Genomic DNA, 14,539 nt, shown 5'->3' with positions numbered 1-14,539 from the left:
GTTGTTTAATGTTTAAATTTATAATTGTCACTGACTGTGTTTCTACTCATTAATTAAAATCATTTAATTTCTACTCATTAATCATTTATAATTTGGACTTAGACATAAGGAGATGTAATTAGTAGATGACACTAGTGAAAGGTATATTATCAGAAGTACATGTTTCTAATACTGACATCGATGCTTATTTTTCATTCCACCGTTCATTCATTCATTCATCCATCCATCCATCTACTAACAAAATATTTATTGAATACCTACCATGTGCAAGCAACACTTCTCAGCAAATGAGATCCACACTTCCATGAAGCACACACTGGGGCAGTAGTAAATAATAAACAAAACAGTGTATCTAATTGTGACTAGTATAATGAATGTCAAAGAAGGAAGGGAATAAATATGTGCAGGGGTTGCGGGGAAGGCTTTCTATTAGGGTGGTCCAGAAAGATCTCATTGATGGGTGAACTTAAGCAAAGACCTGAGGAAGGTGAAGGAATGAGCCATGCAAACATATACAGGTGGTCCCTGACTTAGATGGTTTGACTTTTTCTTTTTGGACTTTAGGATGTGCAAAAGCTATATGCATTCAGGAAAAACCATATTTTGAATTTTGATCTTTTCCCAGGTTAACATATGTTTTGCCATACTCTCTCAGGCCCAGCATTGGCAAGTTGCAGCTCCCAGCCAGCCACACGATCATGAGGGTATACAGTGCCCTGTCCTGCTAAGCAATGATGTTCAGTAGGTTGAATGTATTCAACCCACTGTTCAGTAGGTTGAGTGCTTTTGTGATTTACAATATTTTCAACTTACCATGGCTTCATCAGAATGTAACCTCATTCCCACTGGGGAGTATCTATATAGAGAGGAATGTTCCAGGTGAGAGAAAGTCTAGAAGGGAAAGCAAAAATTGAGTATGACTAAAGCAGGATGAGCTTAAGAGGATAAAAAAAGACAATCAACTCCCTAAGGCTCTTTTTCAGGACTTTGGCTTTTACTGTGAAATGCAAAGCCACTGAAGGTTTCTGAGAATAAGTGGTGTGATAATTGGTTATTGAGAATACACAAGAGGCAAGAGAAGCAGAGGCCAGATAGCAAGGAATTGCAATAATTCAGGTGCAAAGTGACCAGGTGACTTGCACCAGAGTGGTGGCAATTGAATCAGAAGGAAGAATCTATTCTGAAGGCAGAAACGATGGAATTTATTAATGGTTGGATCTAGGATAGTACCAGGATGATCCTAAAATCAAATGATAGACTTTGAAACTATCGACAAGATATGTTTAATGAGGTCAGATAATCCCATGAGTTTGGGTGGAATTGGGATTCAGGTTTAAGTAATTTAAATAACCTTTATTTCTGATTAAATTCATCTTCAAAGTTTTATCATTTTCTGTGCCCTGTACATTTTCATCTTTGCAGTGTGACGCACAGCTATCGTGAGAGGGAAGCAAAGCACAATTTTTTAAATAAAACTTTTATTCCTAGCTGTAGTTGGTCCTTTACTGACCTCTACAGCGTCTGATCTCAGGGTCTACTGCAAACAGGAGATTTAAGTAAGTTGGATTTCACGTGAAGTGGCTTATCAATACCTTTTATTTCACTCAAATATCAAAAAATTTTTTTCAATAGGAAAAAAGTCACTAAAAATTCCTTCGTTAGAGTGGAAGTGAAGTCAATTCTCCTTGCTTCCCACATGTAGACAGGGTAGGATGGGGTAGCTTTTTCTTTTAACTTTGCTTCAGTTCATTGTTCTCATCGCAGGAAAGTGGTAACCCAACAGGTCAGGCGAGTGTAGACTGCTAGAGGTGTAGAGACCTTGTTTCACAGAGGGACCTTTTTCCCCCGTATCAAAGGATTCCAGTGTTTTTTTGTTCTGGTGTTGAATTATGGGTGCTGGAAAACAAACGAAGCCATTAGTGGGCAGTGCAGCCCCAGCCTGGCTGCCGTTAGGAGAGTCGGGGCAACGGGGCGAGGCCAGGCGTTCCGGGGGTCCCCGGTTTCGGGTGGCGCCGGCCTGAGTCCCGCCGGCAGCCGCCCGCCCGGGACCTCCCCTTTCTGCAGCGGCCTCGCGGCGCCTTGGAGGCCCGGGCCCCACCGGCCCCGCCGCGAGCCCCATCCCGGGCTGCACCCTTGCCGCGGGCGGTGCGCCTGTCCTTCTTTGGCCACGCGGCAGCGGCGGAGCCGGCGCGTCCTCCCGGGCCGCCCCCACGGGCGTCAGAGGGAGGCGGGCGCCCCGCGCGGTGACGGCGACGCCCGCGGCCCCCGGAGCGCTCCGCTTGCTGCCGCCGGAGAGGCCGGTGACCTCTCTGCCGCCCCGCCTCGGAGGCTCGGATGGCTCAGGCGAAGATCAACGCCAAAGCCAACGAGGGGCGCTTTTGCCGCTCCTCCTCCATGGCCGACCGCTCCAGCCGCCTGCTGGAGAGCCTGGACCAGCTGGAGCTCAGGTGAGCGGCCGAGCCGCGCGGGCGGAGCGGGCGGAGCGGGCGGAGGCCGCGGGCGTCCCGGGCCCAGTCCCGGGCAGGCTGCGGCTGGACGGGTTGCTTGTTGCGATTTGTTGTGGGCGGAGAGGATGCAGTTTGTTTCCTAGTGGATTTTCCTCCCCTTGTCTGAGAGAGAACGCATTCGATTTCAACTAAACCTGCGCGGCCGGTGGCCACGTTCTAAAACACCTGGGCGTTTGGGATCGCAGAAAAGTCAGAAGAGACGGTGCCATCACTAGGGATTAAGGACCGGCACCTTGGGTCCATGGAACTTCCAGAACCTTCTGCGTAGCTCCAGGTGCCTTAGGCTTCACTCTCCTGGTTATGCACTTTTAAGGGAGGCAGCAGTTTACAGTGGCTCCTTGTGTATGAGTTTCTTTGCTCCAAAACACTTAACAGCAAAAAAGAAAGGCGGGGGAGGGTCCAGGAATCCCTCTGAGAGCCAGGATTAGAGAGGGTGAGACAAATGAAGGGCTGTGGGATGAACGCGGTTGGCTGCTGTGCTCTGGGATAAAGGCGTTCCAACTTCGCGCTCAACCTTGTGTATGCTACGCACCCATTCCCTTAGTCTCAGTATTTATTGAGCACCTCCTAGCATCAAAGACACTGCTCACACCTTTAAAGTGCCAGCTTCGGCCTAAAAGCACAAGAAGGTAGTCACAACTTTTCTCTTCGTCTGCTTACAATTTTACTAAGAAATTTAGACTTATATAGAATTTTATTTTATTGGTTAGAATTTTCTAAATATTTGAATATTAGTAACTTTTGGAAACTTTCCTTTAACAGTGTATGCAAACTTTTATAAACTTCATGCGAACGTTTCTAAACATCCCGTAAAGTCTCTGAAATTACTGTTTAAATTTTTATTGTGTGCAGGTGTAAATGAAAACTTTACTAAGACACCATCAATCTCCTGAAACTACATAATTTTTGCCAGGTTCTGGTTAAGGATAGGAGCATGCGAGCCAAGAAAGCTTACAGAGCACTTGCCTGTGTATCTTCATCTCCCTAAATTCATAGGCCAGAACACCCAATGCAATATATTAATAACCACAGTATTCTGGCAGTTGAGATATTTGTTACTACTGGGAGAAAAGAGATAGAAAGTGAGATGTTTCCCACCCACAGCATTTTCATGAATGGCACCAGATAGAGAAACTAGGGCCCTGCACCCTGCCGTCCTTAGGATCTCTTCAGAACAAGACAAATGGAAGGGAGAAGTAATGCTGCTTCAGAGATCTCACAAACTACCAACTCACCGGCTCAACCCACAGAGAAAGTGTAGCAAAATTGGGGGACAACAGATCAGTGACCTCAGCAACTGATCAAAGTCCCTCGAGGAATATTTTTTATGTAGCAGCATAAGATCCACAGTCTTTAAAGCTGAGAATAGTCTCAATTATTTCAGTCTTTCTTGGGTAGTCAGAAAGAAAAGTTTTTCTTAAAGCCTTGGAGAGGATGTTAGCCTTCTTCCTTCAAGCTGAGTCATTGTTCTCAAACTTGAATTAATACCTCACATGTGGTACGTAGGAAAGCACTGAAGTGCTTCTCTTTAAAAGCAAGCCTCTGGTTTTGAGTATTATATTCTAATGTTCAATTAATGAAAATGAATCCCAATTACTGCATATAACTTGCTTAACACTTGCACCAAGGAGGAAAACCTGATTAATAGGCATCTAATTATTCATTTTAAGGGCTTTTTTATTCTTTCTTTTAAAAAGTAATACTGACTGAAAGCTAAAGAAGTATTTCAGAAGGTAAGCAAAAATCAGAAGAATGCTAATGCTGGCTCTGATTAATTTTCTTTTCTTTTTGAAGCCATATTGGGCAGTGTCCCAGACCACTACACTGTTAAAAACTAGACTTGTGCCCAGGAGATACTTTTAGAAAAAACCTGAAACTTATATATGTTTGCTCTTATACTTTGATTTCATATTAAGTATGACTGTTAAAGTAGTAGACTGGTAAACAGTATAGTCTAGTTCCTCATCTACACCGAGTCTGCTGATTGTGGAAGAAACTTATTCCATCTATGAAACTCAAAACAGGATTATACCAAATGCTACCTTGGGTATGAACTGGCCTATAAGATGTTAAAATGGTTAATTGATTATGTTCTACAGACTTAAAATCTGCCATTTTTTCTAATATTTTATTACGCTAGCCTTTTAAAAAATTTTTTTCCTTATTTTTTTACTGCGGCTTATCTCCTTTATTGCTTCCTCTTAATTAACCAATTGTACAGAATCTGAAGTTTGCATTTGTCTGTGGCTCAAGACACACTGCTTATTATTGTTATTTCTAACAGTAACAATTTAGAAATGTATGTTAACCTTTACTCATTTAATAAGCACTGTCTATATGTCTACATATAATGCCCCATGTCTTTGTGGTACTTGCTATTATCTCCATTCTACAGATGGGAAATTGAGGCTTACAAATAAATAACTTGTCTACAGCGAAAGCGTAGTGGACTGGAAGACTGGCTCTCCAGTCTTTTTTTTTCCTCCAGTCTTCCACTCTATGCCTAAACTTTTTTAAAGTTAAATATATCCTATTTCATAATGTTGGGTTGAATGAATATATGATTTTACTAAAAAAGATGAAAATTACATTAACCTTAAATTCAGTGAACATTGAACACCCACTGTGTGCCAGGTAGTGACTCCTAGAAGGCTCAGGGTGGTATGGAAGATGTTTGGGGGATGGGTATTAGAGACTGGTAGAGGGGAAATAGGGAGATTGGCTTTTGTCACATTTCCCCAAACTAATCTCATGGCTTCTTCCCTTGTCCTGTCAGCTGCAGCTGCGGGCTCAGCTGGGAAATGAAGGGTTGGGCAGGGGATGAAGTAGATCATTTCTCTGGTTTAAAGTTTCTCAGCACTTAAAGTCTGTCATAGTGTGTGAATGTTCCAGGACTCACAAAGCAAGACAACATCATAATTAATTCTGTGTAACAGCCTGTAATTTAAAAAAACACTTTCCATATAAATTGTCACTTAAAACTTAGAAACCCTTTGAGGTAGGAGGAAGGCACATATTATCTCTTAGAAATGAGGGAACTAAGGTCCAGAGGGATTAAATGGCTTGCCTGAGGCCACATTACTGATGAGTAGCTAGTAACCCTAAGACACCCATCCTTTTTTTACACCAGTATCTTGATAGTAAATAAACTTTAACATTAAAAAAAAATATTTTTAGTTGTAGATGAATACAATACCTTTATTTTGTTTATTTAGTTTTTTTGTTGTGGTGTTAGGGGTCGAACTCAGTGCCTCACAGGTCTAGGCAAGCACTCTACCACTGAGCTATAACCCCAGCCCAAACTAACGTTTTGATGATTAGGAAAACCCTTCAAATTTTTCACATAGCCGAAAATATTAAGGGAATATTTTAGAAACCAGTGTCAAATAAAAGGACCTGTGGGTTTAAGAATCTGTTTTGGAAATAAAAAAGCTTATGTAACCCAGCACCAATTCTAGGCATATCATATATATTGAACATATACACACACACACACACACACACACACACACACACAAACACATATATGTGATTTTTTAAGTCAGTGCACCAGTCATCGAGTTAAACTCTTCTCCTGCTTCATTTGGTCGTAGCCACCATCTCCTCATTATCCCTATTTCATAGGTCAGGGATTTGCAGGCAAGAGTGAATAACTACTCAAAGCCATACAGCCAGGAAGTGGCAGCACAGGACAGTATCTACTGCACACTTTTATTAGTTTATGTATCAGTAGTAGCCACAGGCTTGGTTTGCACCTTTCACAAGTTTCCCACCAATTTGTCTCTCCATACCTAAGCTGCAGAGATTTGTGTGATGCCCAAGACCTGGGCACTAACTTAGGATACATATACACCAGTATATTTTGCCCTCAGTAATATTCTGATGAAAGTGGATTTTTGTTTTGTTTTGTTTTTTGTCAAAGCCTGCTTAGTAAGCCTGGTGTGGTGGGAGAACCTGTAATCCCAGTGATTCTGGAGGCTGAAGCAGGAGGATTGCAAGTTCAAGGCCAGTTTGGGCAACTTAGCAAGACCCTGTCTCAAAGTAAAAGCTGAGATGGTGGAGCACACCTGGGTTCAATCCCCAGTACTGGGGTTGGCGGGGTGGGGGAGGCTGCGTAGTTGTGATTTAATGTGGCGAGTTTTTCAGGAGCACAGTTCGACCAGCCTTGATGTGAGGATAAGTTCTTTCCCAATTTGGACATGTGCTGCTTCCAAGATCTGTTAGTAAATGAAGAACTGCCCCTTGCTGCCAAGAGAAGTATTGTCAGATGAGGTACTAAAAGCATGAAGGGAAGTGAGATGGTCCAAGTGAGATGGAAGCAGAGTACCAGAAGAAAATAATTGAAAGGGAGATAAGGAATATTCAAGGATACAATAGCTATGAATTTTCTGGAATTAATGAAAAATCTATAGACAAACCTATACTAGTTGAATTTTAGGACAGCAATAGCTGAAGAACAGTACTAATACTACTTAAGAAAGGTAGAGATCTAAGTTCATCTTTTAAGAAAAAATTAAACGTTTTCCCTACACTACATAGATGAACAATGCCAAAGGGGGTATCGATTACCTCAAGAGAGAGTCCTTAAGGAAACAGTTCCTGCCAAAGGGGCATTGGGTTTGAAAAAGACCTAGGAGATAAGGGTCAGGGGGAGATAAGGTTGCAGGAAGAGGAAATAGTAAGTAGTAAGCCCATGGTGCCAACACCCCTGGAGTCCACATTCTGAAGAATGGCAGTTTACTCTTGCCATGAAAGGGAAAAGGAAGACATAATAATGTGCACAAGAAGTTCTATAAAAGATCAAATATGTTTTTCACAAAGAAAGGCCCTGGCACTTTCTATTTTGTATAAAGAAGCTTTGTGGGGAAAAAAAAAAAGAAAGACCAAAATTCCCCTAAAGAGTTCTAGCTAATTTCATTTGGTCTCATTCAATGATAAAATATCTTCTTTAGATGACATATTTTTTCTAGAATAGCTCCTTTTAATCTGTTAACAGTTCCACAAACTTACTTTTGTAACTTGCTGTTGTATGTGCAGCCTGCCTTCTAGCATTCGATTCTGTCTTTATCATCTTACATCTGAATTATAAACTCGGGAGTATTAAAAAATTATTCTCATCCACCAACCACATGATTCTTCTATGTCATTTATCTAAATATTAGTCATGGTATGTGTTTTTAGTATGAATATTTCATATTAGTGGTAACTCAGTCTCTATATATGTACTGCACCCTCGTTTATCTGTGAGACTGTTCATGTAAAACGTTTGAATCAATGGTGAGTGGTGCAGGAAGAGGGCCGAATTATTACCACTTCATGGAATATTGTATTTGTGTCTTCCAGACAGATTTGTCACTTAAGATTCTTACCAGCTCTTTGCTTTTTACTGGTTTTATAAACACAGAATTTCCACATATTTAATGTCTTCAGGAATAAAGCCACACTGTGGTTATATAGCCTACTAGTGCTATTTTGGGGTATAACAGGTGGGTGGATGGATGGGAGAAAGGCAGGTGCAGGGCTGGAGTGAGAGGTGGAGATCCTTTTACGGAACTGATATGTACTAAAACATTGGTGAGGTTGCTCCTTCTGTGCCCACTTAGGCACAATCTAGATTAGATCTTCCATGATCCTGTATTTCTAAGATTATCCAAATTCTGAGGGTTAGTCTGACACTGTCATTTTGCAAGAACTGGTACCTTAGTTACTGTAACCTATAACAAGAAAATGTCCTAGAAGTAGACAACTTTTAAATATACAAGATGTTATTTTTTTCCTTCTGCTTTCATAATTCTGTATCCTGGTTTTTTAGTGACTGGGCATATTCATGTGTTTGTGTAGTGAAGGAGGCATGTATGTCTAGTTGAAGGAGTTAGGGAAAGAAGTACTTCTATAGTTTGATCAGGGCTTTATACCAAAAGCCTACAGAAATTTGCCTTTAAATCTGGGAAAAAGACAAAGATGCTCCCAAGACATCACTGCTATTTAACATAGTACCAGAGGACCACAGTAGGACAAAGAAAATGATAAAAATTAATTGGATTGGAAAGGGAGAAGACAGAAACTATCTTTTTTTCGCAAATGATATGGTCATCATCCTAGAAGAACCAATAGAATCAACAGAGTGACCATTAAAATTAGTAAGTGTAAATCAAGGATTCCATTTACAGGTTGAACCTACAAAACCAACATTTTTTGAACTAGCAGTCATTGACTAGAAAATGTAATTGAAGTTATCCACAAGAGCAACAATATCCACATGCATCTAGAACACTCAAGAGTCCACAAGGCCACTATGGAGAATTTTTCAAAACTTTAATAAAAAATCTAGAAGATCTAAGTGAAGAGATATATTATACCCCTGAGTAAAATGACTTTATTATCAAGATGTCAAATTTCTCCCAATTTTTTTAGAATCCAGTAAACTTACTGAACAGTTTGTATGATAGAATAAGGTCCCATTAAATAGCTGTTATCCCCATGGGGAAGATAGGAGTGAGACATTAGGAGACTCAGGAGGAAACTTTTGGAAGTGATAAATATGCTGATTATGGTAATTATGGTAATAACGGATTTCAAAGAGGTACGTGTCAAATTATTATAGTGTACACTTTGAATATGTGCAATTTGCTATCTGTCTTTTATACCTCAATAAAGCTGTTAAAACTTTATTTAAAAAAAAATAGCTGTTATCTTTAAGGAAGATTGGGGGGAGGCTGTTCTACCAAATAGTAAGGCATACTGCAAGTTTGATGCTATTTAAAAAATGGGTGTTGGTGTAAAAAGTTAAATATACTATTATGTGGAATAGAGATTTCAGAAATAATACACAGACCGCAGGGAGAGAACTATGTGGTAAATAATTTTGGGGGAAATATCTCTTTGGATAAAAATAAAACCTTTATGTAGTCACATGTATGAAGGGGTTCGAGTGGATTAAATAAATATGAGAAAGTTAAAACTATAAAGTTAATGGAGGAAAATATCTTAGGACCTAGGGGTGGGAAAGGCCTTTAAACAAAACTTTAAAGCATAAATGACAAATGAGAGACTAATCCATCCCATCGTAATAAGAACTTCATAACTGGGCACAGTGGCATATACCTAAAATCCTAGCTGTTGGGGAGGCTGAGGCTAGAGGATCTTGAGTTTGACACCAGCCTGGGAAACTTTTTAAGACTCTATCTCAGAAAAAGAAAAGAAAACTTAGGATCTCTGTTAAATGAGGGTAATCCCAGATGAAGTTCACATATGACAAGATGAAAGAAGATATTACAGTGTCTGTTGCCAATAAGAAATTAATATGCAAATTCTCAGGCCCATAAGGGGACATGTAGTCAATGAAGTGTTACTTGCCATAATGGTAAGATGGTAGACAAGCAGTGTCCATCTCTGGGAGAATGACAAACAACATCAGATGTTCACACACATGCAGTAATTAGAAGCTACTGCTTAGACATACACCCAGAATCCTGGATGATTCTGAACAAAGTGAAAATTTTAAAAATTGAATGTTATGTTTAAAACATGCAAATATACAAATAATACTGATTTTGTAAGAACAAATAAAGAAACACTAAATAGAATAATTATCCTGTGGGAAGGGATGAGAGTGGGAGTGAAGTGGATAAAAAAAGAAAATGTTTAAAAAGGCCTAAAGAAATTTTTGAAAAGCATTCCTACTGACCTTTTAATTTAAAAAAAAAAAAAAAAGATTTGAGTTGGAGTGAATGAGAAATGAATAAAATTAATACAAAGAACATGGTCCATGTAATTAATGACTGTCTTGTTTTCCCAATTTACATAGGGTTGAAGCTTTAAGAGAAGCAGCAACTGCTGTTGAGCAAGAGAAAGAAATCCTCTTGGAAATGATCCACAGTATCCAAAATAGCCAGGACATGAGGCAGATCAGTGACGGTGAGAGCCATTTCTACAGAAGGGGGCTCCTCTTTTACACTGCTTAGGGGGTCTGTGGTAAGCATGGGTCAGTTTTGGTATGCGTACACTAGGCTTCAGCATTTCATGTGAGCTACATCGGGCAGCTGTGGCTGTCAATTACAGCAGCCACTTAGGTAGAGATAATTGTTTCTATGTGCTGCCTACCCCCAGACCACAGCTGGGAGTGACAGGAAAAGGCCTGTACGCTCCAGAAGAATGGGGCCTAAGGAGTAAGGCCATGTCAGGCTCACACTCCTAACTTCACTTTTTTTTTAAGTTCCTGGACTGCAGGAGGTTTAAAAGCAGAGGATAAAGGTGAGAGTGAGGCAAAGGAGAGAGAAAAGGAGATGAACTGAGGTGTACCTTAGGAAATGGAGAAAATTCAGAGGAAAGGTAAATCACAGGACCAAAAGAACACACTGATGTAAAAATGTGCTGTCATCTTCATCTGAAGAACACCACTGCTTGTGGAGGAATGGGGCCCTGGGTGTTCTCCCTTTGGCACTGGATTCCCAACTGGGCTCCTTTGGTGCTCCACAGGGTAAGCCAGTGGGCCAGATAGCTGGTGAGGTAAGTAAGCCATCTTAACTTCAGATCCAAACAGGTAAACATCCACAATGGGTCATGATCCAGTTTGTCTCTTCATAACTGGCCCAAGGTCAATGAATTAGGAATGAAGTTATGGGACAAGGAGGAGATCACTGGCTTTTTCATGTAGTGAAATGTTGACAAAGCCCTATTTACCATCATTGCCTCCTTGTGCCAGCCACAACCTGAGAAGTTTGATCTGCCTCAAACTGCCTGGAAGGGATGAAGTCAATGCCTGGCTGAGGCCAGCTTATCCTCTACTGTCCTGGCTCTGACTTCTTTGCCAAACCTGCATATCCTTATATGGGTCAGTCTCACAACTATAGCTCTACCCAGCACAAACCCCACTCATGCTCCTTGCTCACTCTGATAAGACAGTTCTTCATCCCAATTACAGATACAAACTTGTGCAGACATTTGAACCTGAGAAATCATTTGGTACCCTGTGTGCAGATTTTCAGGGAAAGGATTCTGCAACCTCTGATATTTCATCTGTTAATCTTACATACTATAATTTCAGTCTTTACCTTAAAAATTTCACAGTACAAGTACTTACAGAAGATGAATTTAGCCATAAATGAATGCCTTAGTGTTCTTGACATGGATAAGCTTATGTCCCACATTGACTGATATTTCAAAACTTTCTGTTTAGGAGAAAGAGAAGAATTAAATCTGACTGCAAACCGTTTGATGGGACGAACCCTCACCGTTGAAGTTTCAGTAGAAACAATTAGAAACCCCCAACAGCAAGAATCCCTAAAGCATGCCACGAGGATCATAGATGAGGTGGTCAATAAGTTTCTCGATGATTTGGGAAATGCCAAGAGTCATTTAATGTCACTCTACAGTGCATGTTTGTCTGAGGTGCCACCTGGGCCTGTTGATCAGAAGTTTCAGTCTATAGTAATTGGCTGTGCTCTTGAAGATCAGAAGAAAATTAAGAGAAGATTAGAGACTCTGCTTAGAAATATTGAAAATTCTGACAAGGCCATCAAGCTTTTGGAGCATTCTAAAGGAGCTGGTTCTAAAACTCTGCAACAAAATGCTGAAAGCAAATTTAAGTAGTCTTGAAACCTAAGGGCTTCTATTGAATTGATGATTTAAAAATGATAAAGATACTATTTTAATCATAACTAGTTCTTTGTTAGGTATAACCACTTATTTGATACAGTTGTTTCAGATGAGGAAAATACTCCAGTGTTACCATTTTGCAAATAACAATTAAAATTTAAAGTATTTTAATTATCTAGAAGTTTTTAGATTGAATTCTTGTCTTGTACTAGGACTTAGCACTATGTATTTTACTATTTTGTGGATGAATACACACTATGTCAAGAAAAATGTGTTCAGCCAAGGGTGAAAGCATTCCTGGACTTTGTCGGGCATGGAAACACACGGGCACATGAGCATTTAGTTAGCTAGAAATTCTTTATCCTAACCAGCACACATGTATGTGTACACACACACACACACAGTACCATGCAAATACTAATTACTATACCTAGCGGGATGAAAGAAATCACAAAATAAGGACTTTTGCCTGCATCTATAACAGATTACTTTCAAGATTTATGAATCTCATGATATGAATGTATTTTGTATATACATGGCAACATATGGGGAAAAAATCACATTGTACCTCAGTTGAACAATTATGTATCTACTTGATCTCTCAAATGCATTATTTCTCTAAAATTTCACCTTACCTTTTTTTCTTTAAACACTATGAAGTCTGCTTAACTGCAGCTTAAAAAGCTCTATTTTGTGTACGTGTCCAATTTGTTGCTATTACTTCAGCTAAACTAAGCTTTGTTCTTTGTTTTTGAATTTTTAAAAATTCTCAGCAGGTGGGTTTATTGGATCAAAGGTTATACAGATTTTCATGACCTAACATATTTCTGAATTTTTGTATAAAATGTTATAAATTTACACTGTCTTCAGTTTTTTCACTGAAATCTAGCATTGAACCTTAAATTTTTCTAACATTAAACTTAAAACACCTGAATTTAATTTACATCTTGCTCACTAACAAAGCTGACTAATGTATTGAGCCTTCTTTTATAAATGAAGCACAGAACACTTTGGTAAATTAGTGCTACTGAGCACTTCCCCAAATGCTACTGTGAAACAGTTACTTTAAACTCATTTTTAAAAATGTTTTGTTTTAGTTGTAGGTGGACACAATATCTTTATTTTTGAGGACTGAAGCCAGGGCCTCATACATACTAGGTGAGCACTCTACCACTGAGTCACAACCCCAGCCCTTAAACTCAATTTTTATTAGAATGTAGGTATTCATAAAAAAAATTTCAGATTGATTTATGTATCTATATTTCTCAGTGCAAACGTTGAGATGAATTTTCTGTACAAAAGATGGCAAGTTAGTTTTTCTGAAAAGCAGTTACATCTAAGGACATTCATAGTTGCTTTCTTTACCAGCCCCAATTCTGCCTCATTTAAATCTGTTTCTGGAAAATGATAATTCTATCTGTGGCAATGGTTCTTGGTTTGTCAATGGGTTCTGTGTTGCTGTCATCAGGTGCACAGTCAGATAAAGAAAAAATTGTGCCACCTTGTTCTTTACCACCTTTTTGAAAATTAAGAAAGGGATGATCAAGTTTTCCTCAGGTTCTCTAGTGTTGTCATTTCTGAAAGCCCTTTCCCCTCTGGGAAGTACCCCTTGCCCTCCAGCCTCCCCTTCCATTCACACCATGTCAGTCCAGGACTTTTTCCATCACAAATTATTCTGGTTCTGCTTCATTGACTTTTGAATTCTTTGTGACAAGAGGCACATGATAGATAACAACAGACTGAAGGACATTTAGAACGTACGTTTTGACCTATCCCATTCACAATTTAAGAATGTAACGTGCAACTTTAGGATAGCTTTGCTATATTTCCATCCCTGTCTGCCCCAAGGCTTTTCCTGAAAGCCTGCTTTCTGTCTGTCTTCATCTCTAATGATAGGCTTTCTGAAGTATGGTAACTAGCAAAGGTAAACTGCTAACAGAATTCTGCTTCAACATTTTAAAATTAGAAAGTAGGAAAGAATTTACCTACCACTGGAAGCAGCTGAGAATTTGAAAACTGAAAAACATGCAATGATTTAAATTAGTAAAAATTCTTGTATTGTACCCTTTAAATGACTGACTGACAAATGTGGACACATTTCATATATGTGAAAATGCTGTCTTTTGAAGGCAGAATTTTACAGTTATCCAAAGACACAAAATAACGTAAAAGAGCTGAGGCACTTGGGAAAGAAAAGGCAGCAAAGGCACAAGTAAACTTAAGACTCAGTCATCTCTATTCTTCTGTGTGCTTACACCAAAGAAGCAAAATGAAAATGGACAAAACAGAAAACAGAAGCACAATACTGCATTCCTGCAAGGCCTAGCCTGAGCGCCCACCTTCATCTCTTACCAGCAGAGGGCCCAAGAGCATTTCCTTTAACCTGAATCCTGCCCTTCCCAACTGAAAAACCCAGGTTATAATGCTCCTTTCAA

The 14,539-nt window shown here is 39.7% G+C and overlaps 2 protein-coding genes across 5 annotated transcripts in view; both read left to right on the top strand.

Moving 5' to 3' along the window:
* Znf451 (zinc finger protein 451) overlaps window positions 1–10,425 on the top strand; it is a 100,699-nt gene extending 90,274 nt beyond the window's left edge. The window contains exon 15 of one of the 4 annotated variants that reach the window (XM_047557672.1): window positions 10,315–10,425. In XM_047557672.1, the coding sequence (XP_047413628.1) occupies window positions 10,315–10,328 (14 nt within the window). In that variant the 3' untranslated portion in view covers window positions 10,329–10,425. The remainder of the gene's footprint in view (window positions 1–10,314) is intronic. The other 3 variants (XM_047557659.1, XM_047557666.1, XM_047557671.1) reach the window with 3 other exon arrangements.
* Bag2 (BAG cochaperone 2) lies at window positions 2,061–12,791 on the top strand. The gene is made up of 3 exons (XM_047557681.1): window positions 2,061–2,447; window positions 10,315–10,424; window positions 11,686–12,791. Exons 1-3 carry the CDS (start codon window positions 2,335–2,337, stop codon window positions 12,096–12,098), a joined length of 636 nt encoding a protein of 211 aa, XP_047413637.1. The 5' UTR covers window positions 2,061–2,334; the 3' UTR covers window positions 12,099–12,791.
* The last annotated feature ends 1,748 nt before the right edge of the window (window positions 12,792–14,539 follow it).

This window comes from Sciurus carolinensis, chromosome 7, assembly GCF_902686445.1.
Source record: "Sciurus carolinensis chromosome 7, mSciCar1.2, whole genome shotgun sequence".
NCBI lineage: Eukaryota > Metazoa > Chordata > Mammalia > Rodentia > Sciuridae > Sciurus > Sciurus carolinensis.
The sequence above is the reverse complement of the archived record's forward strand: the minus strand, read 5'-3'. Positions and strand labels throughout refer to the sequence as shown.